A 23515-nucleotide genomic window follows, 5' to 3' on the forward strand; every position below is an offset into this window, starting at 1 on the left:
TTATCTCGCGCTCTGTCTTGAACAATGCTTCTCATTCTGCTTGACTCTTCTTGTGTTAATGCGGTCTTCCTATCTCCTATTCGTTCATGTCTTCTATACTTGGTATTTTGAAGAGCTGTAGTTTCTTCAAAAAGAATTGCTCTCATGCACCATATCATCATGCTTTATCTCTCCCATATTCTTCTTCTCATCCTCGTTCCTCTATTTCTTCTACTATCATTACTTTACCTCACTGCATTTAATTTGTATTACTCTTACCGTTTGACTGTGATTCACTGACTATAATTCTAGATTATCAAAATGTCTACCATTTCGTTTTCCGGGGCGACCATCAACAACTACGGCACGGTGGTGGGGGCCGGCGGTGGGGCCCGGTGGTCGGGCGGAATGGTAAGTCATACTGCTATTTATTCTTTATTTATTACTAACTGGAGGTAGTCCAACCGCGAGAAGAAGCGTCTTCTGCGGAAGGCGAAGCACCTTTAGCGCCTCGCCAGCGCTGAAGGTGCTGACAAGGCCCCTGAGACTGGCGGCAAAGATAGCGAGATGGGGGGTCTTCCCTCCGAAACTCCTTCGTCAATGGTATGTCTATCTTTTTCTTGCTTTAACCGTCTTCTAATATCTGGCTTTAGACATCTTCGAGCGTGTCGCTTCTTGGGCTTCCAAGCTTGCCGCCTACAACAAGAAGTCCACCATCAAGGCCGTTTTTGGCCTTTTATTATTTTTATAAAATAAAAAAAAAGTAATTTCCGCTGCGCCTGTTTGGCGCCTCTCCAGCATTTTTTAGTCTTTGCCTTTCGTGTGGCTACTGTGACTTTCTTGCCTGCATTTAATATCCTTAAATACCGAGAAGGTCCCGAGTTCAAGCCTCGGCTCGACCTTGACTAAACTTTTTGGGTGTATCCAGAGGTTCTACATCGCATGCGACACCTTTTCCTTTTTTGCTTTACGTCTGTTCTATCCATTTTTGAGAAGTGAGGTTGTGGCCGTTTATAGTTACGGGCAAAGCGCGTTGAAATGTATATCTTGAAACGCTGTCACAACGAAACACGCACCCTGGCTTATTCATGATAAGTTTTCTTCCCTTGTCATCTCTCCACGTTTCTATTCTTTTGTTACTTCCCTCTTTTCAGAATCCCTTTGATGAAAATGAAAATGATACATCCTAAGGTAATTGGTATCACACCGAAAGTGTGAGACAAGTGGCGTAGTACATTTATTTTGCTTGGACATCACAAGTCTTCACTATATGGACAAAGGTAAAAAGATAGACGATGTAATTTAGTTGATATCCATGTTTCTGAGAAACCATTGAATCGTTATCCATGATACATCCGTTTTCACCAAATACCATCGCACTGTAGTCTAAACTACCTGGTAGGTACTCCGAAGTCAAGAGATTGACTGATGGTCACAATGATGACTGAGCAATACATACCTAAACTTAGACTAGTTATTTGCGTATTTATTTTTCTGTATCCTAACCTTAGGTTTTACATAAATTATCGTTATCTCCTGTCTACATGGATCTTGGACCGCCAGCTCAGTTAATTTACTAGCTCCGATCTAAGCTACCAACGAAATGACGTTGTCTGACTGTTGCTTGTAGGTAGCTAGGTCTAACGAGCCAATTAGACCACATCACTGTACATCCAGGCCGCGAAAGCTGAGGGGCTTTGACCGACTTCTACAGTGACGATGACCCCATTTTCGGGCATCAACATGAGCTATACCAACTCCAAATACTTTTGAATATTTTTACAATCTCGTTATTACCTTGCTGACAGTACCGCGACAATAAATTTGGCATGCGCCACCCCGAAATTCATTCTGCGCACTTGCTGTAGGCCTGCGGCCTTGACCGACAATGCCAGACCGCAGCCCCTCATATGACTCTCGCGATAGCTCTCCGGAGCCAGAGCGCAATCGCGAACGTCCTGTCGATCGCGACAAGGGTCGAGAAAAAGAGAAAGAATTACAGAAGGATCGCGAGAGAGACCGCGCGAGGGACAGGGAAAGAGATAAGGAAAGAGATCAATACCGTGATATGGAGAGAGATCTGGACAGAGACATCGATCGCGATATTGATCGTGATGTTGAACGCGATATTGAACGGGACAAAGAGAAGGATAGGGAGAGAGACCGAGAGAGGGAGAAGATCCGCGACAGACTTTTGAACGACAAAAAAGAAAGAGAGCCTGCAAAGCCGCTTGATGATAAAAGAGATCGCATCAAACCAATGGATAACATAAGAGACAGTCAAGACAACTCTCCAGACGGCAGGCGGGGAGACCGCAACAAACCATTAAATGACGCAAGAGATACTCGCGACAAATCACCAGATGAAAGAAGAGATCGAGATCGCAACAAGCCTCTAAACAATCGAATGGATAGCTACGACAGTTCGCCCGACAAAAAGGACCGGAGACCACTGAACAGCCGACGGGACAGCTATGATAGCTCACCAGATAAGAGAGATCGGAAACCATTGAACAACCCAAAGGATAGCTACGATAGTTTACTCGATAAGAAGGACCGGAAACCATTGAACAACCGAAAGAACAGTTACGACAGTTTACTCGACAAGAAAGACCGAAAACCGCTGAACAACAGAAAGGACAGTTACGACAGTTTACTCGACAAGAAGGACCGGAAGCCATTGGACGACAGAAGAGACAGCCGCGACAGATCGCCGGACGATAGAAGAGACCGAGATCGTAGCAAACCACTAAACAATCGAAGAAATAGCTTCGATAGTCTACCAGATAAGAAGGACCGGAGACCCCTGGACGACAGACGGGACAGTCGCGACAGATCACCCGATGACAAAAGATACCAAGATCGTAACAGACCTCTGGATGACCCGAGGGATAGTCGCGATAGATCGCCCGAAGACAGAAGGGATCGGGATCGCAACAGACCACTCGATGACAGAAGAGACAGTCGGGACAGATCTCCAGATGACAGACGAGACCGAGACCGTGTCAGACAATTCGACGACAGAAGGGATAGCCGTGATAGATCACTGGATGGCAGACGAGACAGTCGCGACTATGGAAAAGACAGAGACTACGACGATCCCAGAGACAGTCGACATGACGTTGGAAGGGACCACGTCAACGGTAGAGACAGACTCAAAGATCGGGATATCGACAGAGACAGACGTCGCGACAGTCGCATACCTCCACGAGTAGCTCGAGAACCCCGAGAGCATCCTCCATCGGCCAGTAAGCGAAACAGCATCACAGGCCGTCTCCTCGGATCTTTCAGAGCAGCTCGTGGTGGTGGCGATAAAGAGAAGGAGATCCCCATACCAGCGGCAGCAGCCTCAGTTCAGCGTCGCGCCTCTACCGCTGTTACAAAAGGCAGCCCAGTTACTCGCATCCGGGAGTGGCTCGATGCTTGTAACGCTGAACACCATCACCACTGCGCCGTTGGCTCGGAGTCTGATGCCCCAACCTGGCGTCCTACTTGGCTCATCGATGTTGTGGATCGTCGCCTTGTTAAAGCGACACCTAAAGATCGTTACCTAGCTCTCAGTTATGTCAGCGGATCTCATCGCAATGAGCCGCAAGAATACATGCAGCTGCTCAAGTCTAACCTTGCAGTTTTTGAGGATCGTCTGCCGAATCTTGATATGCCTCAGACGTACCTGGACGCTATGTGGCTTGCGAAGAAGCTGGGTATTCGACACATCTGGATTGACCGGATCTGTATTACCCAGGATAACCGGGAGGAAATGGAGGACCACACTAAGCACATGGCATATGTCTTTGCGAATGCTTATCTCGTCATTGTGGCAGCTTCTGGCGACATTCACACTGGACTGCCTTCTCTCGATCCGAAGCGATCAACACGAGGCATTCGTACCACTGGTCGTACTCACCAAGAGCTCGTAGCAGCTTCGTCTTGGTACACCAGAGGCTGGACGCTTGTCGAGCGCATCTACTCTCGACGTTCAGTCTTCTTCTTTGAAGACTCAGTAACTTGGGAATGCCACTGTGAGACATGGCAGGGAAGTCCGAACAGTGTCATGAAGAAGCTCCGAGGAGGTCGTCAAGACTGTGTCGGTACTATTCCCGATGCTGTTCTTGCATTCCAGCATCCACGCTGGCCTGACCTTGACGAGTATGCTCGTTATGTCATGGAATACAGCGCCCGAAAGTTGACACTTGTTGACGATACTCTGCCTGCGTTTTCAGGAATCACCCATGTTCTTTCTCGTTCATTCCCTGGTGGCTTCATCTACGGCATGCCTGTTATGTTTCTAGACATTGCTCTTCTTTGGCGTCCCCATGCCTCTATCAGAAGAAGAGCACTCTCGCGTCCGCCGTTCCTCCCGTCGTGGTCTTGGATGGGCTGGTGGTTTGATAACATCCCCGTCGACGTGACCTTGTGGAGAGCAGCTGCGGATTACGTGGAAGAGGCTCGAACTGGAAAACGTGGTCAGGAATCGAAACGGTACCGATCCGCACACGCCTTTAGGATCAGACCTACTGTTTCTTGGAGCTTGACGGACCGTGCTTCAACTGTACCCCTCATGAACACTGGTCTTCAGTACAATAATCTCAGGAGTCGTCGTGCCCCCAACACAGAGTTACCGATGGGTTGGTCTCGAAGTGGCTCACATTATGTCCACGACAGCGATGAGACTGCATTATTCAAATACCCCGTCCCTGTTGAGGACCCTGCCGATAGCGGTGGTTATGAGCCTGCTGTAGGTGAGCAAGCCTACCCTGGGCCATTGCTTTCGTTCCGGACAACTTCTGGTTTCTTCGACATCGAATTCCACACTACTCTCGCTCATCGCGAGCGACCCAACCCGCCTCTTGCTGTGGGTACAATCTGGAACAAGTCCAACCGGTGGGCAGGGCAATTCCGTGCTCACGATGCATGGTTGGGCATCCAATCCTCAAACTATGATGGCGAAGAGCGCCTCGAATTTATTTGTATTTCTATCGCCACTGAACGTCGAGGCTCACATGTCTTTGATACCGACAAATTCGAAGAGCACATGGACGCGGATGGTATGGTTGACTTCGTCAATGTTCTCTGGATCGAGCGGATTGGAGATATTGCATATCGACGAGGTGTTGGACAGATCTTGCTCAAGACTTGGGAGGCACAAGCTAAGGATGAGGTCGCGGTTCTTCTTGGTTAAGGAGACAAGACACTCGGTTAGCGCGGTGTTGGCGTTTATGATGCAACGAAATGTACAAAATGTATCTTGTATTTGGGTTGGGATTGGTTCTGGTGCAAACCAGTCACATGGCATTATGGGATGAAAGGTTCAGGTTCACGTATTCAGCTAGCTAGAGAATATGATGTGTTATGTCGGCTTGAGAGTCTCTTCTGAAAAGACGGCTTTCGCCAAAGACCTTTATGCCGAGATCAAGCTCAATCTTGATAGCCTCAACGGTTTCGTCGAGGTTAACGTAGTCTCTCCACTGTCGGACATTCTCCTCTCTAACGAGAAAGATGATCTTGGAGGTTGAGTTAAGCCAACGAATGAACTCGATGCATTGATGGTGGATTTCAGGCCAGTTCATGTAGGTAGTGTCCCACTTAACACCTTTGGGAGTAAAGGACTCTCTGATAGGAATAGTGTCTTGCGTCTTGACATAGTTGACAGCTCCAAACTTGGCCTCTTATACACGAAAGGATGGGTTGGTATGATCCTTTGTCATTCCACACATGGGGTACTGGGTAGTCCATGTCGGGTAATGCCACTGGGTTGTTTAGCATTTCGGACTATGTAATAGAGTACAATCTCTTACCTATTGTCCCCAACACCCATTGCCAGCAACAACCAACGGCTGATACTCAAAACTCGCTTTGGAAGAAGGGGAGCGCAAAATCAGGTGAAAGAAAGAAACCATTGAGCCTGATCGCATATCGTGCCGAGTGGGCAGTAGAAAAGTTAACCTCTAAGCTTTAGGTTACAGAAATAAAGAGCCTAAGAAGTATTGTCTAAGTAGCATAAACTGACCTATTAATTTCGTTCAGTCAGCAGTGGCTAATAAAGTCTCTTAGTGGTTCGAGGTACTCCCATGTGGGTAGTTAGATACCTACAGAGACTCAGGAGGATCTCAGACCAACTGTTAGTCTGCAAAGTATCTGCGATTTGTCTGTAAATTCCTCTGCTTAGAGGTGCTGGCCAGGGAAGGTTCACTCCGTGGGTCGGACTGTACGAGACGGTCCTGCGAGCAGCAGAGTATCCTCGTCGTTACGATCTGCTGAGGGTAAGCCGTCCTTGGCCTCGATTTCCTCTACCACGTCCTCCTTGCGAATGAGCCAGCGATCCATTGTTTCGACCAAGAACTTGGAGCCAAAGAGGGGAGAAGGTGCGGGAAGGAGTTCTTTTAGGTCGCCTGCCAGTTGCCGCCAGCTGGTATCCCTCAAAGGCAAGTCCGTACCTGCTTCTAGTTGTTTCTTGGTCGACTGATAATATTTTCTTGGTAAATCTTCTCTTCTTACACTCTACCTCTTTCATCTCATTATAGGTAATACAGTGACATTAACTGTTACCATCGACGTACCACAATACTGTTATTCTTTTCTGTCCCTTCCCTCGACAATCGATCTGCCATTATATACACCATGGCTGAGAACCCCAACCCACCAGCAAGTAAGTTTGAGGTCTTCGGAGTGATGCTTTATTCCCTACCGCATATGCCTAGTCTTATACAAAAGCTATGTTGGTACGGCGTTACAAAGCGGCTTGGAGAATTTATCGTAACGGTGACCGCTTCGCCAAGGCGTGTGATCTGCTCCGGGAGCCCCATCTTGGGCAATTCCACCAGGCTGGCATGCATCTTATTCTTTCCACCGCCGATAACAACTACTTGGAACATGCATAGGATGCTTACCATCTCTGCCTCAAGATCTCTAACCGCCAAGATCTCACCGATAAAGCAAGATCGATTATCGATACATACCTCAGCGGAGCCAAAGAAGCGCTGGACAAGGCTCGCATCGATCATGACAGAAGGTATCGCGCATGGTGGCTGAAGAAAAAGTAAGATGTGAATCACAAAAACTTGACTGCTCCTAACATGCCTCAGGGGTTCCAAGTTGGAATGGAACGAGATTTACCAAATGCAACTTGATGAAAGGGACAAGCTCTATGCCTAAAGACACGCCGAAGACGTTAGATCTCGCAGCCAGACTATCACCGACAGTCAGGATGTGCCTGGAGTAACCGACAATTCTCAGCGAAATGAGCCTCACCTGAACGCTATGATTGAGATGGACTTTGATGAAATTTTTGATGATAACGGTGTTCTCCTTGATATCGTCGTGTGATACAACTTTGGGACTGACGAGAAGAAGAGTGGCAATGAGCTTTGAGCAACTTCTGCAATTTCCGAATGTACCTCAAGGCTCGATTCCTTTGGGTCTTCTCTCACTACCATGAAGAGCATGCCCCCAGCACGAACCGTTTGGGGCCAATGATTCCGATGTATGGAATGACTAGAGACGAGTTGCAGACATAAGGAAAGAGTGGAAAGTGATATGTTTTCAGCGATACTTCCATAGCGCTTAGAATCCAGAATCAACTTGATAATGAAGAGAGGACCGGACTTGCGGTTTGTTTGAGACTGATAGTGTTAGGGTGCAGAAACTTCCAAGAAAGCAATTAATGCATCCTCAGTTGCTTATGGTAACACAGCATCGTCATGGCTTAGACTAGCAATCTTAGCAGCCATATTGAAAAGGCGGATCTGTTTCTGATCATGTGAGTGTCCGTAGATGCTCGGCAGTTTCTTCAAGGAAGCCGAACATGCCGAATGCTTCGGGGGAGACTTATACTTGATCAAGCTATACCTGCAACTGATTCTTTGAGGGAAAACTATATTTCGGCTATAGAATAATAATGTAGCTGAACATATTATACTGCTTCCTAGCGGTTACGAAAAGACTATTACTAAACCTCGGTCTCTTACTCGACAACCCTATCTGTGACCATATACATCTCATGCAGTAAGAAAGAAGAGATGGCTGAAGAATATATCGATCTCTGACAGTTCGTAATCATTCGGATGTGCTTTACTCATCCTCGACATTATCAACATCTTACTCCCATGAGACAGCCCTCAGACAGGCATCGTCATTACTCATTCTCAGCAGTCAACAGCTCATTTTCCTTCCATGTTTTATTCTTATCATGCATAAGCCACCAATAGAGACTTGGTCCAATTCTCTCAACATCTTGGCACATCACCTTAGATACATGGGGCCCTTGGTAGTAGCAATATGACCCAGTCTAGGAAAGGTATCATGTTAATAACTCGAGACTTGTAATTGGACGATCAAATCATCTCATCATTGTAGTTTTGCTTTTCAGTTTCGAGGATCTTCGGGAGTAAGCTTATTTGGTCTTCAACTCCGACTCTCAGTCCCGAGTCTATCAAGGCCGGGCATGAAAAGACAGGCATTGAGATTGCTCAATTATCTATGACGCAATATTGACATCGATGCCAAATTGATTCCATTTCCAATGTTCCGTTAACCCACTCAAAACTCCCCAGTAATGATCTATCTCTCACTCAATCGATGCCGTGTTGTCAAAGCTCTCGGAAGATTTCACGACCATCCTTGCTGGGAAACCTTATCCGATCACCTCTTCACAGGCCGACATTATTTCCGCTCAACTGTTTCTCACATCGCTGATCCTTTGGAAGAGCTGCAGGGATGTGATGTGATGCACTCATATCCCATCTATCACATTGGCGGCTTGTAAATCAGGAACTATGGGATAAGATACTACGCCCAGGCCCTAGCACAAGCTCATTCTACCATTGTCTTCAAGGATGAGCAGTTACTAAGCAGAGGCTTGATCTTGGAGGCTTACGACGTCCTGCCCGATGACCATAGAACCATGTCCGAAAGTCCGGTTTGCATCACTCGCTTGCGATGTCTCCATGGCCCCTCTGCTCGAGTTAGATGCGGTGATTCCAAATCGATCGTCCACAGTTTGTCGATTCTATGTGATCCCGCAAGTATAAGAATGCAAGTCCCGTCGTGTCCGTAGTTATGTCCGCCCAACCCAAAGAGAACTCTTTGGCTGATTGACAACCTGTGTTACTCTAACAATGGTGTCTTCCAAGCTTCTAGTTGCTCTTGGACTTGCCAGCCTAACCGCTGCGCAATGTCCCTATGCTGACCTAGCTAAGCTGGCAGCTAGAGATGACGGAAGCTCTCGTGAACATCTCAAAGACTATGAAGTTGATGATAGCAAGGGATACATGAGTTCCGATGTTGGTGGTCCTTTTGAGGAACAGGAGAGTTTAAAGGCAGGGGAACGAGGTCCCACCCTACTCGAAGACTTTATCTTCCGCCAAAAGATCACACACTTCGACCACGAACGGGTATTTAATCTCCAAGACATCAACTGTATGTTGCGAAACTAATATCTTTGCAGGTCCCCGAAAGAGCTGTTCACGCCCGAGGTGCTGGAGCTCATGGAACATTTACAAGCTATAGTGTAGGTGCATGCAATTTGGTTCATATCTGGGGTTGCTAATGTGAGTGTTTCACAGGACTGGAGCAACATCACTGCGGCTTCTTTCCTTGGATTAAAAGATAAAAAGACCCCTGTCTTTGTACGCTTTTCTACCGTCGCTGGTTCAAGAGGTAGTGCCGATACTGTGCGAGACGTGCATGGATTCGCGACCCGATTGTATGATCAACCCCAGACTCACTTGAGAACAAAAACTTACATATTTCAACAGCTATACAGATGAGGGAATATTCGACCTGGTCGGGAATAATATTCCTGTATTCTTTATTCAAGATGCAATTCAGTTCCCAGATCTCATTCACGCTGTCAAGCCATCCCCTGATAGCGAGATCCCGCAAGCCGCCACAGCACACGATTCAGCATGGGATTTTTTCAGCCAGCAAACCACAACCATGCATACTCTCTTTTGGGCCATGGCAGGAAACGGTATTCCACGCTCCTATAGGTTTGTCGATGGGTTTGGTGTTCACACCTTTCGCCTAGTGACTGATGAGGGTGACACAAAGTTCGTCAAGTGGCACTGGAAGAGCAAACAGGGCAAAGCCAGCCTTGTATGGGACGAAGCACAGCATCTGGCCGGAAAGAACGCCGACTACCACCGTGCTGATCTGTGGGATGCCATTGAGTCTGGTAATGGACCTGAGTGGGAGCTCAATGCCCAAATCTTTGACGAGGACCAAGCTCTCGAGTTCGGGTTTGATGTTCTCGACGCTACCAAGATCATACCTGAGGAATTGGTTCCTCTCCAACCTCTTGGTGTTATGAAGTTGGACGCAAACCCGGCCAACTATTTTGCAGAGACTGAGCAGGTCATGGTGAGTAAACATATCGAACAAACCATACGATAGTTTGCTAACCTAACTAGTTCCAACCTGGACATATCGTTCGCGGTATTGACTTTACTGAAGATCCTCTGCTTCAGGGGCGTATCTTTTCTTACCTTGATACCCAAATCAACCGTCATGGTGGTCCCAACTTTGAGCAACTCCCCATCAACCGCCCTCTGTCTCCTATCCATAACAACAACCGCGATGGAGCTGGCCAGAACTTCATCCACAAAAACACTGCTGCTTGTGAGTTAACTTTCAATAAATCCTGGTTCATCTAGCTGACTTCGCAGACACTCCCAACACTCTGAACAAGGGCTACCCTGCTCAGGCAAACCAGACACAGGGCAAAGGCTTCTTCACTGCTCCTAACCGCAAAGTTTCTGGAAACTTGATGCGAGCCAGAGCATCCACCTTTTCTGACCACTGGAGCCAGCCACGACTCTTCTACAACTCTCTGACCAAAGTAGAACAGCAGTTTCTCATCAATGCCATTCGTTTCGAGACAAGTCAACTCAAGTCTGAAACTGTCAAGAAGAACGTTCTCTACCAACTGAACAAAATCAGCCACGACATTGCTGTCAGAGTCGCCAGGGCTTTGGGTCTCGAAGCTCCTGAGGCTGACGACAAGTACTACCACGACAACACCACAGCTGGAATCTCCATTTTTGGAACCAAGCTGCCCAGCATTGCGACACTCTCCGTTGGTGTCCTGGCTTCCGTCAATTCAGATAACTCTATCCAGCAAGCCAAGGCTCTCAAGGGGGCCCTTGGCGAGGACAAGGTGACAGTGTCGATTGTAGGCGAGGTTCTCGGAGATGATGTTGAAGTTACCTACAGCGCTGCAACGGCCGCTCAATTTGACGGTATCGTTGTTGCCAGCGGTACTGAGTCTCTTTTCAACGGCACTGGAAGGTCAACTCTCTTCCCTCCCGGTCGTCCTACACAGATGATCGTGGACGGTTACCACTGGGGTAAGCCTGTTGGATTCATTGGAGGTGCAAAGGCGGCAGCCCAGGCCGCGAGGGTTGGCAATGGAAAGGGGGTGTACTTTTCGAAAAATGTTGACTCTCTTCTTGAAGACTTGAAGGATGGTTTGGCTACTTTTAAGTTTACTGACCGATTCCCTCTGGACGACTAAAGTAGTGATTAGCTCAAGGTTCAGGGTATAATGGAATATTCTCTTTTCAAAGGTGTATAACTTCAATCTATCGAGCACTTGAAATAATTCAACTCAATGGTATTTAAGCGATTCCAACGGCATTTATTTTGTTATCCTGTTAGCCAGGCTTTGTATAATAATATGGAACTACCCGAGACCAAGACAACAAAGAGTTAGTCATCCTGATACATTCACTATACTCATGCCTAGTAATTTCAGACTATTGAAATAAATGAATACTTTTGCTTGTCCTGTCATCTGATATTGTAAGCTTCAGAAAATAGCTCCGCTTATAACTGTAAACGATTCATAAACTCATCATGATTGGACCAAAAACCTCCGCCTGACTCGAGCACATGGGCACAAGTCATCTACCGTCCCGCCCTGTCCCGTTGGGGAGATCGGATCTTATCTTGTATCTTCCCAGGCCCCAGGCCCAGGGACCAAGCCAATGTCATCATCTGGCTCCCCCACAATCCGCATCCTTCACGAGTCACACTCTCCATCTCACTGTGACTCGCGACGACATTACTATTCATCAGACGAGAAAATAACCACGCGATCTATAATTCTTAATCATCAGCACTTGATAGGCTGAACTGCGCAGGGCCTCTTTATCCCGCGCGCACGCGGTCCCTTGATGGTTCAACAGTCTTGAATAAGCTATACATTTGGCAACTGCCACTATCTATCGAAGCAACTGTACGATAAGACAATCAATTCGACAAACCTCAGACTCACCTGTACGAACGAACGACCGATCGAATAAATACCCCGGCCGCCATGGACCGCGTGCGAAAGGCCCTAGGTCGTCAACATTCCTCAACATCAACATCAGAATATGAGCCTCTTACAGGCAACGAAGAAGCCACTCCTCTAGAGGGCTCTACCCAACTCGAAGGCCAACACGACCTACCTTTCTCATGGGCGGAATATAGTATCTTCGCCCTACTGGGCGTTGCCATGCTTTGGGCTTGGTGAGTTCTCTTATACATGCGCCGTGATGTCCGTAGTTAACGCCTTTATTAGGAACATGTTCCTTGCTGCAGCTCCCTACTTTACAGCTCGTTTCGCCGGTGATGCTTGGATCCAGGCCAACTTTCAGTCTGCGATCCTGACCGTCTCTACTGTTACCAACCTCGGTGCCATGCTTGTCCTCACCAGTATCCAATACTCAGCATCATACCCCTTCCGAATCAACCTTGCTCTCATTATCAACGTTGTTGCATTCGGTCTCCTGACAGCTTCCACCGTACTCGGCCTCAGCGCATCACCTACAGTCTACCTTGTATTTCTGCTTACCACAGTCGCTGCAGCCGCGTGGGCTGCAGGTCTTATTCAGAATGGCGCGTTTGCTTTTGCAGCTAGTTTTGGGCGCCCAGAGTATATGCAGGCAATCATGGCTGGACAAGGCATCGCTGGCGTGCTACCTCCGCTTGCCCAAGTATTCACTGTTCTAGCCTTTCCTCCTGACAAGGAAAATGCTTCCAAAGGCGTGTCCGCAGAGGATGGTCAAACATCAGCATTTGTTTATTTCCTCACCGCTGTAATTGTGTCGGTGGTTGCGCTGGTCTCCTTCGTCCCATTGGTTCGCCGACACAACCACATCATCGAAAACCGCATGGTCGAGCAAATGAACGAGTCCATGCATAGCATCGAAGAAGCCGAACGTGCTGCCCGCAAGGTTACATCCCTCTGGCGGCTATTCACCAAGCTTCACTGGCTTGCCATTGGTGTGGCTCTTACTTTCACCGCAACTATGTTTATGCCCGTTTTCACAGCAAAGATTCATTCTGTAAAGGAAACCTCTGGTGCCATCTATCAACCTGCAGCCTTTATACCGCTTGGCTTTTTCTTTTGGAACTTGGGTGACTTGGGTGGCCGTGTAGCAACTATACTTCCCTTTTCCCTGCAACACCGCCCCTTTGCTCTTTTCGTTCTTGCTGTCGTTCGTTATGGTTGGCTGCCTCTGTATTTACTTTGCAACATCGATAATCGTGGCGCAATCGTTTCCAGCGACTTCTTTTATCTCTGTATCGTTCAGTTAGTATTTGGCCTGACCAACGGCTGGCTTGGTTCTAGCTTCATGATGGCATCTGGCGAGTGGGTAGACGAGGGCGAGCGTGAGGCTGCTGGCGGCTTTATGGGATTGTGCCTTGTCGCAGGGTTATCAGTAGGCAGTCTTTTGAGTTTTACAGTGGCAGACATCTAGAACAGCTTGTGCGAGCCTGCATTAGAATTGGTGTTTGGAGGTGTTTTTGATATGGATAGTCATTTGACAGCCGATAACAGTTTGAACATTTAGGTACTGTGCTCCTACATATGTATAGGTATTGAATACAGCCAATCATGAATACATGTCACATATCAAACCGGAAAATGTACCCTTACAATAATCTAACCCAACCAACGCCGTGTCCCTTGACTGATGCAACCAACCATGCCCGTACCCATGCCATGCTATGCGAACCCGCCGTCGCTGATGCACCGATGCAACCATATAATGCAAAAAATAGAAAGAGAACTGCGATTCCTGATCGCAGATTTGCGCGTAGGATCCCCAGGATGCCTGCTTACGGCTTCTTTGACAACCATTTCAGTAGATTCCTGCAGTGTGTTAGCAGGGGTGAGGTTGACATGCGAAAATGTGACGTGTAAGACTTACGGAGGCTCATTCCGAAATGGGCACACATCGCTCCTTGGCTTATCCTTTCTGTCGGGCTGGAGAAGTCCCGTGAGCTTGACAGGACTACTCGTCATCCAGTGCACGAGAGCCTGCTTGGTCATGACCTCGGTAGGGAAATTTACTGCCTTATTGGGATGAGAGCCTTTGGCCTTGATGCCAATGATTCTCACGTTTTGATCCTGCCGCCGGCTCCACTCAAGAAGACACTTGGTGGGAGGGTGGTAGTACTGCCCGTTACACATGATCCAGTCAACGGTGTAGCAACCCGAGTCGATTAGGTCCTTCTCGGCCGAAGTCCATCGCTTGAACTTGATGTCGGTATCCTTTAGATCAAAGTCGCCAAGCCTGACACGAAGTCGTTGTTCGGGAGGTACATCGGGTCCTAGATTCATCTGGACGAAACAGGTACAATCACGAACAGTCATGGCCAAACTGAACATAGGATCATTTTTCTCGGCATACAGAGGACCTTTGGTATCGGAAAGATTTTGAAGCCATCTAAGATCACGAATGACCTGGTGATCGGCTGTCTTTGCTAGCAGCTCCCGCACCATGGGATCGTTGCACTTGGAAGCAAGCTTGGGAGCGAAACGAAATGGTGAACTGATGGCAGCGGGAGCACTAGGATTGGCAAGTGTAAGAGGGCAAGGCTTTTGCTCTGGTGTATGCCTTGAAGGGCTCGGATCCCGGAGGTAATTGAAGAGTTCCATGGCGCATTGTCGACACCTTACAGCACCCTGGGGAGCACTCGGCGATTGATTCAACCACTTTGGCTTGAACTCGATAAGTCTGCTGTTGGGATCTAGCGGCAGTTAGTAAAGGCTTTCGGGTCTCATCAAGGTTTACCCACCAGATATTCGCATGTCTTCAACAAGAAGACCCCAATTAGACTCGGAGACAAAGGTACCCCTGAACTTCTCCTTGCGCTGATGATCAATTGACCGCAGAAACGCGTTCAGCTGAGGAATAATATTTGTGCTACGTAGGACGACGAGCTGTTGTTGAATGGCGTGAGTCTTGAGAAATGGAGTGATTTGTTTTGCGTAAAACTCTTGCTGTCTCAAATAATTAAACCTGGCGGGTTGGCCACTTGTAGGGGCTTTAGCAACACGAAGAAGCCATCCTGAGCATATATCAGCATATATTGATAACAACAACAGAGACAGAACAAACCCTTGAAGCCCTTGGCCCTAAGATCTCCTTCTGGAATACCCAATTCGAAAACGACATTGGCAGCACCTTCGCCAACCATCTTTACCGGACGAGTGCCCATTGGTAATCTCTTGAGGGTCTCACGAGACCATGACAGAGGAACGGCACTCCCATTGAGCATAATTGACATTTCGATGACATCTTGGGCAGTTGGCCATCTGTGATCATCTTCCGAGGAGGAGAAGCAAAGATCAGGGTCAGTATCGGTTGGCGTAAGCTGCCCATCGGATAGAGACGGAGTCGACATGGTGGTTGTTGGAGAACCAGGATTGTGCAGACAGTCTGCAAGGCACGTCAAGCCACAGATGTCGCGCGTTTTCAGGTGGGGAATCAGGAAACAAAAGTTTGTAAGGGGGGAGTTGAACTGTATATGAAGACAGAAGAAGGCAAGATTCGACAAGAGATGGATTTGGAGCAGATATGAGTGAGATGTATAAGAGTAAAAGAGAAAAGCGGAGGGGGGTGTAGATATGTATAAGATGGAAGCAAGACTAGAAGACAGTCTAAGAAAAGGCAAGGAAAGTAGCTTGAGATGGCGGCGCTGCGTTGCTGGTAGAACGGGCAAGAACGAGTAACCGGGTTATAAGCTCACACTTGCACTTGCAGCTGCGCCAACGTTGAACTGTAGGCTTGCCTGTCGAAGACGGTCACGCTGTCTGATGCGCCTGCATCTGCGTCTGCGTCTGCGTTTGCGTCTGCTGCGTCTGAATCGCTGTCCTTTTGCAGGGTCGTATTTATGTTGATAGAGTGCTGAGAGTTGCCTCGTTTGTCACCGATACAAGTGTAACAATAGGAGAGCCACACAAATTTTCGAGTTTGATTGTGCAGGACTCGAGAAGTATAAGGCAGGAATAAGAACAAACGTTATTTCCCAAGTTAGGTTTGCTTTAACCCGCTCGGTCAAAGCCTCGCAAGGCAACACGGTGGTTTCAGGCGCCTTGTATACCAAGCTAGGTGCGCTGGCGCACAAGACAATAAGCTGAGCTGGAATAGCGAGGTCGATACAAGAGGATGAGATGTATAGATGAGATGTGATGGCTCGGGTTACACAGAAATAGAAGCCGGAGCAACGTCATGTAGTATGTCCAGGTCTCGACAAGGCCCTGGCTGACAATGGATGGCGTGGGTGGAAGGGGGTGCGGTTGGACAAAGATCGAGTAGGGAAGGGGTTTATTGTAGTTGTAAGACCGAAATGTCTTTGTATTTCCTGTTCCTATCAGAACGACATCACCATGCTGATGATGCGTGGTTGGCCAAAGAATTGGATGTCTGAACTGGCTTTGGGACAACAAATGATGGTTAGGTGTATCTTATGACATGACGAATCTGCTATGCCCTTTCTCCTCTTTCACTTTGTAGGTAGGTATTATGGAAGAACCGCTGTTGGCATGGTTCCTTTTGGCATACGCCTCCACACCGGGACAAGACCATCTACAACCAAGGTTAAGTACGATCGATCAAGCAGGAAAGTGGGTTTGTTTATCAGCCTGGAGCGCAGCACAACCGAGACCTAATAACCGAATGCCGAATAGAAAAGCAAGGCAGAGATACAAAGACAAGACAGTCCGAGAGAAAAAGAAACGAAAAAACAATTCGAGAGACACGGAATAGAAGAGAAGAAAAAGAAAAAGGGTCTTTTGGTCCCGTCGCCAACAGCGGCGGTGCAAGTGGGTGAGCGCCCACCGTCAAGGTAACTAAACAGCCTTGGTGTCGCCTAGAAAATAGCGACTAGCAGAGTAGTTGACTCGACTCAACGATCCAATCAACCAACTCGATCTGATGGTGACGCACAGGTTTTTAGAGCCCCTCCAAGTCTTGAGCCGGACCCGGACTAGAGTCAGCGCCAATGCCAGTCATCTTCTCTGGCAGCAACCATGACCATGTCCTTCAGGCCAATTACTGCTCTTTATTCCATCCAAGCCAAGCTATTGATCCAGTCCCTTTCGCACCGCCTGCATCTTTCTTCTGCATCTACGCATGCACCTGCACCTAACGAGGGGACTTTTTCGTGGCGCCGCACGAGTCCATGTCCCTTGGACCTTGGGACCTAGACTAGGTAACTCTTTATTGACTTGCGATATTTCAACACTGCCCGGGGCAATGGATGAGGCCTTCCACATTCAATGGATGCATTGCATCTCAAGTCGAGCCGAGCCAATTCATGTTCCAACAGCGCCTGGACCATCCTACCCTTGCAAGTCCAGGGCTGTCACGGCTCCGATAGCATCTTTTAGTCAATGTGGGATCGTGCTCTTTCTCATCCCCAGCCGTACGAGGCCACGATGTGCATTTTAGTCTACTGTGCACGGTACAGAACAGGTCCAGGTCCCTTGCACCCTGGGCTGGTGCTCACCCTGACCCTGGCTGCTAGACGCTGTAAAACCCTGAACATCCATCCATTCGCGCAGGCACTGGCACTAGCAAGTCGCAACAGCGCTGACAACACCTTTGGACAGCACATAGCAAATGGAGAATTACCAGCAGCGTGGCATATCAAAAACTGCTCTGAGCCGCCGCCACGGATGGCTATGACTCAAATCGGGCTGCTCAGGCCTCCGTCTATCGCATCCTGCAGTTACTGGCTGATGCCCCTGAACGGTTTTGGGGCTCAACAGGCACGCGATCGTCGGTCTCGCCGGGGAATGATGTCACCCAAGCTGGCGGTGATGCACTCTCACCCCAGAATGTGCTCTGTCGTTGGTGGTTGAGAAATTTGTTCAAGACACCGCTGGTGACGATCACGGGACCCTGGACATGCAAATGACTGCATTCCTCTGCTTCTGCTGTGCTTCTGCTCAGCCGTGTCGCGAATGAGCGTCAATCGCCGAGCACAATGCCGGGCTGCTGGGATTATCCAGCGTGGAGTGTGTTAGCGCGTACCCTAACAGATCGCCCAACGTTTCAATCCACGCTGCTTAACTTGCACGTGGAGATCAAACATGTTCATTGCTCAAGCTCTGATCCTATCATAGGTGCTTTGGAAACGAATCTGGCCGGGATGTACACAAAGGCCTCAAAGCGTAGCAGCAAATGCTTGCAACGGGTTCCTGTGACTTGCCCGACCGCAAGTGCTTTGACGCAAATGGCCTTGGAGCAATGAAACTTTGATCCAGTATCCGCTATGTTTCATTCGAGGCATCCAATGATCTCAACCATCTACAAATACAGAGGAAACGCATCGGAGATTATTTTGAAAGTGGAGGTTGGGGTTGCACAAGGACATCAGCTTGTGAAACTCCAGGGATGAAATACCGCCTATCTCAGTTCCTGATGTACAGCACCTCCACGACCGAGTGCCCTTTTGAGCTGGGTTGACAGGAGAATAGCCAATATAAATCCTGGTCAACTGTCAGGTGGTAAGATTTATCGTCTCACCAAGCTGGTGCCTTACATGTCCATTTAGAGCAAAGCCGTTGCCGTTGTGGTCTGCCACTTTGGTACTGATGGTGTGGGGAACACAGCAGACACTCTTCTCGAAGTGGGAGAGAAGATACACAAAAGAAGAAGTTCAGAGACATTCTTCAGCCACTTGCGATGACCAATTACTCGAGGTAAGCATCACGATCTTGATGACAGCCGCAGATTCAGAGACATAAGACGCATGAAAGGCGATAAGCCTGTAGCTAAAGTCTACAGCAAATGATACTGAACCCCTCATTTTGTTAAAGAGGAATGCTTGGTTGGGGGTTTAAGACAATCTCCAAGATGTTCTTAGCTTGCGAGCATCACATCGCGGGGTAGAGTTTGTTTGCGCTGCTCTACATCCTACTGCTTGTACAGCATTACGCATGATCAAATCACGCATACAGCCCAGAGACTAATGGCTGATTGCCCTTCATCTACATACTATGCAATGCAGATGTAAATGCAATACATGCCACTTTTCTTACACTCCCGTTCCTACCCGGTCTATATCCCCTTTTCTCTTATCGGACATTGACCGTTGGTGGGAAGTGCTTGCATGGATGGATATCAAAGTGCGAGTGAAAGTGAGGAGGTCGGCTTCAGGGTCGGTAACCGGCCGGAGAAGGCCGGGATGTGCCGTTAGCCCGTCGTTCGGCTTGGGAAGAATATATGCGACAAGATGCACCATATGAACGTTTTAGGCGACACCCTATGGCACAGAATTACTATAAGGAGATATCTCTAAGCTTTATAAAGCTCCTGGGTCAGGTAAGATGTGCTTCCCCAGAAAATATGGACGAAATCGAACCACCTGATACAGAAGGTCATCCCACGACACAACGGATCTTCCACTTTACCATGAACCAGGGTGCAATCATCTGATAGTGACGACGCCTCTTTTGAGAAAGGATGCGAGGGAAGTAAAATTCTTTACTGCACGTTCGCATCCAGAACACGGGGTTGCAGGGAACTTGAGAGCACCACGAATTATACAAAGTTGGCACATCTGCACGTTTCTCATGATGGTCGTATCAATTCGACCCAAGCCAACCCAACCTGATTTACCAGTTGATGCATCCCCGCATAACGCATTGCGACCTGGGGTTCTAGACTGAAACGTCGTTTCGCTATATGCTATTTTGTTATATATTATTTTTATCTATATTAAAAGTTCGCATCAAATTGCACATTGAACTCATCTCGGAGATCACGCGACTCCCCCGGCATTGATTTTGTCATTGTGGACCTCAAGTTGAGTCGATCAACTCATTCGTACCGAAGTCCGGAGGTACGGGGATACGGACGAATCTCTTGAATCACAGTCCAGACAGCTCAGACCATCTGAAACCTTCGACCTACAGTAGTCTCCAATGCTACATGCATTAACAACTCACAATGCTACGGACATAGACTCCCTCCCTCCATTAATATCGCACCTACGCCACCTACACTGAAGATTGGATCTCACCGCCAGAATATTTTTATAAACAAGACCCCGGCTGCCTACATATTTCTATCAAACTACTGATTTATTGCACATTTTCTCCCCCTCCCCCGTACGGTCCATAGTAGAATACCGGGTTGAAACGGTCCATGTTTTCCTCGCACAGCCGATTAACGAACCAACCATATTGCGCTTAATACGTCAATTCTCGGTTGTTTTACCGTCGCGCTTCAGCTTTACCTGGACCAGGACCAGGCTCAGGCGTCTCAGAGTCTTTTTTTTTTTTTATTGTTTACAGCGGTCTTGTTATCGTTACCCACTAAAACCCTCCCTTGGACGCCAGTCAAAATCACTGTTTTAAGCCCTGAGAGGGAAAAAATTGTTGCAGTCCAGCACTGAGCTCCCCACTTTCGACCTCACTTCTCCCAATCATCCTTGAGCTGTTTGCCCGGGGAATCTTGTAGCGTCATCCCCACGATCCGCACTCTTGGGAAATCCTATCCTATTCTATCTATCCTATCCTACCTGAACCAGCCGTTTTTGTTTTATTTTCTCCTCTTTGCCATCATCACCAATTTGCCTGTAATATTTTCACGTCGTCCTTTGTCGAGCCTGTCATTCTCGATAAATCCTCTCACGTGTGCCTCTCTTAATCACCTACCGATATCGATACCTTCCGCCCGACGACTTCCGAGACTTTCCTACATACGCTCGCTCAGTAGTTTTTTTCGCCTCCGAGCTCCGTCCAAGCACGCGCCTCACTTCGAGCTCCCGCCTGCTTCGAGCTTTCGTCATAGCCGCCAACCTCAACGGCACCTCATTACTCTCTCCCATGACTGTTAGAAGGTGAACGCCATTTCAACATGGCCTTCAACTTCAACTGGTCGCCGCTAACAGCGGATGCCGACTTCTACGCTCGAGCGCGCGACCTCTTGACCAAAGCTCTCAATAAGAGTCCGAAGCCGCCCATTATTGTCGATGATATCCTCGTCAGCGAATTTAACCTCGGAACCGTACCCCCCGATTTGGAAATCTTGGAGATTGGTGACCTTGCAGAGGATCGATTCCGAGGCATCTTCAAGATGACATATTCTGGTGATGCCTTTCTGACACTCAAGACAAGAGTTCAAGTACGTTTATACCATTCTCAATCATTCTGCAATATTTCGTTGCAGTCTGGTTCAATATTTCCCCATCATGCATTTGTTTCCAAAGCTTCCGAAGCTCCAGAAACAATTTCATGATCCCTCGAATATCTTGGCAATCCGCAGTGCGGAGATCGTGACGCGAATGCCATCCCACCACCAAACTTCAAGCTTCTACATCAACAACCTCCCACTTCCCCTCGAGTTCGACTTACCCATTGACTCACTACGTCGTTCTGATGCAACATTGTTTAATTACGACAATGCGCATGAAACCCCTCCTCACCCCTGCCAAACACCTATTTTCCCATTGGCATCCTTGCCCGTGATTCCATTCATGCAATTGTCTTAGCGCAGCCACTAACAAGACGACCCAGGCAAATCCTTTAAACACATACCTCTACTCTAAACCGACATTCACATCTCCTCAGCCCTTGGCCGCTGCTTCTGGGTTGACTATTCCACTTTCGATCACACTATCGGATTTCAAGCTTTCGGCATTCATCATCCTCGTCTTTTCCAAGCAAAAGGGTCTCACCCTCGTCTTTCGAAATGACCCACTCGAATCCCTCAAGGTATCTTCTACCTTTGACTCGATACAATTCGTACGCGACTATTTGCAACGAACTATTGAACAACAATTACGGAACTTGATGATGGATGAACTACCAGCAATTATCCATAGACTGTCCCTCCAATTGTGGTGTCCCGATCAAGCAAACAAGGGCACCGAAACCCCTACAGAAACAGAGGATGAAGCTGGTGTTGACCCTCTGGCTAGCCCACCACTGGATCCTGTGGACGCCAATGGAAACCTTCTCGACCCCAATGATATCTCTGAACTTACATTGACTGGGAGCGGCGAGGTTCAGTCACTCTTTTCTCAGAAGAACCTGTTGCGACTTGCTGCCTTGACTGATTCTCACCGCACCTTGTCCCTCTTCACTCCTGGTATTCGTGATGTCGTTTTCCGGGCTTGGACAGGCTATGGCGATCGATCGGAAACATCAACGCCCCTAGCTTCGACACCCAGTCTCACCAAGACAATGTCGTTCCATGCAGGCAATTCGACAACATACACATTTTCGGATACTGCAAGCAATGCCCACGGACAACTCCCATCTCGCCCCTCGCTTATCAGTATGAATTCTGCCACGAATGGACGAGCTCTTGGGGCTGGACGATCACGAGCAGGACGCAAGAAGAAGACACGCGTCGTAAACCTGAGACGCACCAAATCAGAGGCAGCTACTCCTGAAGAAGGCAGTGAAGCCTCGGATACAGCTTCCGCTGATAATGCTCTAACAGACCCAGTGATTGAGGAGTCTATCCCTGAAGAGAGTGAGTCATCTGTTATCGCTGAGGCGGCCACCCCTAGTAAGGTCCGCTTCAGAAGTGCAGAAGAGGCGGGTCGTCCTCCTGTCATGGCCAACCTTCAGAATGCTCAACAGATGGGCTCCCCACTCAAACAAGCCGTTCAGCCTGAACCTCAATACTCATCTATTGCTGCCGCCACTTCTGGATTCAGAACTGAGAAGGGCAAGCACCCGGGTCTAGAAAACCAAAGTGTCAGCTCTGAGAGTCCCTCTGTTATCCTTGAACAGGCATGGATCATGAAGATGGCTGGTGAGATCGCCAAGCGTGTCTACGATGAGAAGAACAGACAACGCAGTCCCTGGGACGAGGAGCGCGAAGACGCTCCGCCACCAGCATACGAGGCTGCTACTCGATAATAGTGCAAACTGTTAATCATATATCAAAGTACTGCTTTGGGAGTCAAGAGGACATTTCCTTTTTACCCAACAGTAAATTGCCCAAAACAGGGCGTACAAAACCATTCCACTCGCTCAAATCTTGTCTTTTTCATTCTTTATAAAATGGCGCTGGAGTTTGGAGAGCCTTCGGTCGCGGAGACGACCTGAACAAGTCAATTTCTTTATGTTTATGATATTTGTTGGCGTTACAAGAGGTGGGAAGGGGAAAAAAGGTGTGGCCGGTTGTGGTTTAAGGTCGGCATTCGGAGTGTTGGTTCTGTCGTTCAGCCATATATTTCTACGTCACGATGCAGTTGTCTGTTTGTAGTGGGCGGTAGACCCCAGGAGGGTGACTCA

The 23515-nt window shown here is 48.2% G+C and overlaps 6 protein-coding genes across 6 annotated transcripts; 4 read left to right on the forward strand and 2 right to left on the reverse strand.

Annotated features, from left to right (window-relative positions):
• The first annotated feature begins 1524 nt into the window (after window positions 1-1524).
• Window positions 1525-5344, forward strand: EDB82DRAFT_503692 (heterokaryon incompatibility protein-domain-containing protein). The gene has a single exon (XM_025726617.2). The coding sequence runs from the start codon at window positions 1868-1870 to the stop codon at window positions 5159-5161; it is 3294 nt and encodes a 1097-aa protein (XP_025581166.1). The 5' UTR covers window positions 1525-1867; the 3' UTR covers window positions 5162-5344.
• Window positions 5313-6306, reverse strand: EDB82DRAFT_526251 (uncharacterized protein; the record flags this gene model as incomplete). The annotated part of the gene is made up of 2 exons (XM_025726618.2): window positions 5313-5647; window positions 6192-6306. 2 exons carry the CDS (start codon window positions 6304-6306, stop codon window positions 5313-5315), a joined length of 450 nt encoding a protein of 149 aa, XP_025581167.2.
• A 2789-nt stretch (window positions 6307-9095) lies between these two features.
• On the forward strand, window positions 9096-11491 carry EDB82DRAFT_476903 (catalase-like domain-containing protein; the record flags this gene model as incomplete). Its single annotated transcript, XM_025726620.1, has 6 exons — window positions 9096-9371; window positions 9425-9487; window positions 9543-9682; window positions 9735-10338; window positions 10389-10596; window positions 10632-11491. The coding sequence occupies 6 exons, from the start codon at window positions 9096-9098 to the stop codon at window positions 11489-11491; spliced, it is 2151 nt and encodes a 716-aa protein (XP_025581169.1).
• A 453-nt stretch (window positions 11492-11944) lies between these two features.
• On the forward strand, window positions 11945-13844 carry EDB82DRAFT_537970 (nucleoside transporter-domain-containing protein). Its single transcript, XM_025726621.2, has 2 exons — window positions 11945-12489; window positions 12542-13844. Exons 1-2 carry the CDS (start codon window positions 12296-12298, stop codon window positions 13722-13724), a joined length of 1377 nt encoding a protein of 458 aa, XP_025581170.1. The 5' UTR covers window positions 11945-12295; the 3' UTR covers window positions 13725-13844.
• Window positions 13845-15965, reverse strand: EDB82DRAFT_503707 (inositol-pentakisphosphate 2-kinase-domain-containing protein). The gene is made up of 4 exons (XM_025726623.2): window positions 15372-15965; window positions 15049-15321; window positions 14178-15000; window positions 13845-14119 (listed from the first exon to the last, which is right to left on the reverse strand). The coding sequence occupies exons 1-4, from the start codon at window positions 15655-15657 to the stop codon at window positions 14086-14088; spliced, it is 1416 nt and encodes a 471-aa protein (XP_025581171.2). The 5' UTR covers window positions 15658-15965; the 3' UTR covers window positions 13845-14085.
• Window positions 15966-21122: 5157 nt separating this feature from the next.
• On the forward strand, window positions 21123-23137 carry EDB82DRAFT_476906 (uncharacterized protein; the record flags this gene model as incomplete). The annotated part of the gene is made up of 2 exons (XM_025726624.1): window positions 21123-21389; window positions 21782-23137. 2 exons carry the CDS (start codon window positions 21123-21125, stop codon window positions 23135-23137), a joined length of 1623 nt encoding a protein of 540 aa, XP_025581172.1.
• Between the last annotated feature and the right edge of the window lie 378 nt (window positions 23138-23515).

The sequence above is a fragment of the Fusarium venenatum genome (assembly GCF_020744135.1).
Source record: "Fusarium venenatum strain MPI-CAGE-CH-0201 chromosome Unknown EDB82scaffold_3, whole genome shotgun sequence".
Classification (NCBI taxonomy): domain Eukaryota; kingdom Fungi; phylum Ascomycota; class Sordariomycetes; order Hypocreales; family Nectriaceae; genus Fusarium; species Fusarium venenatum.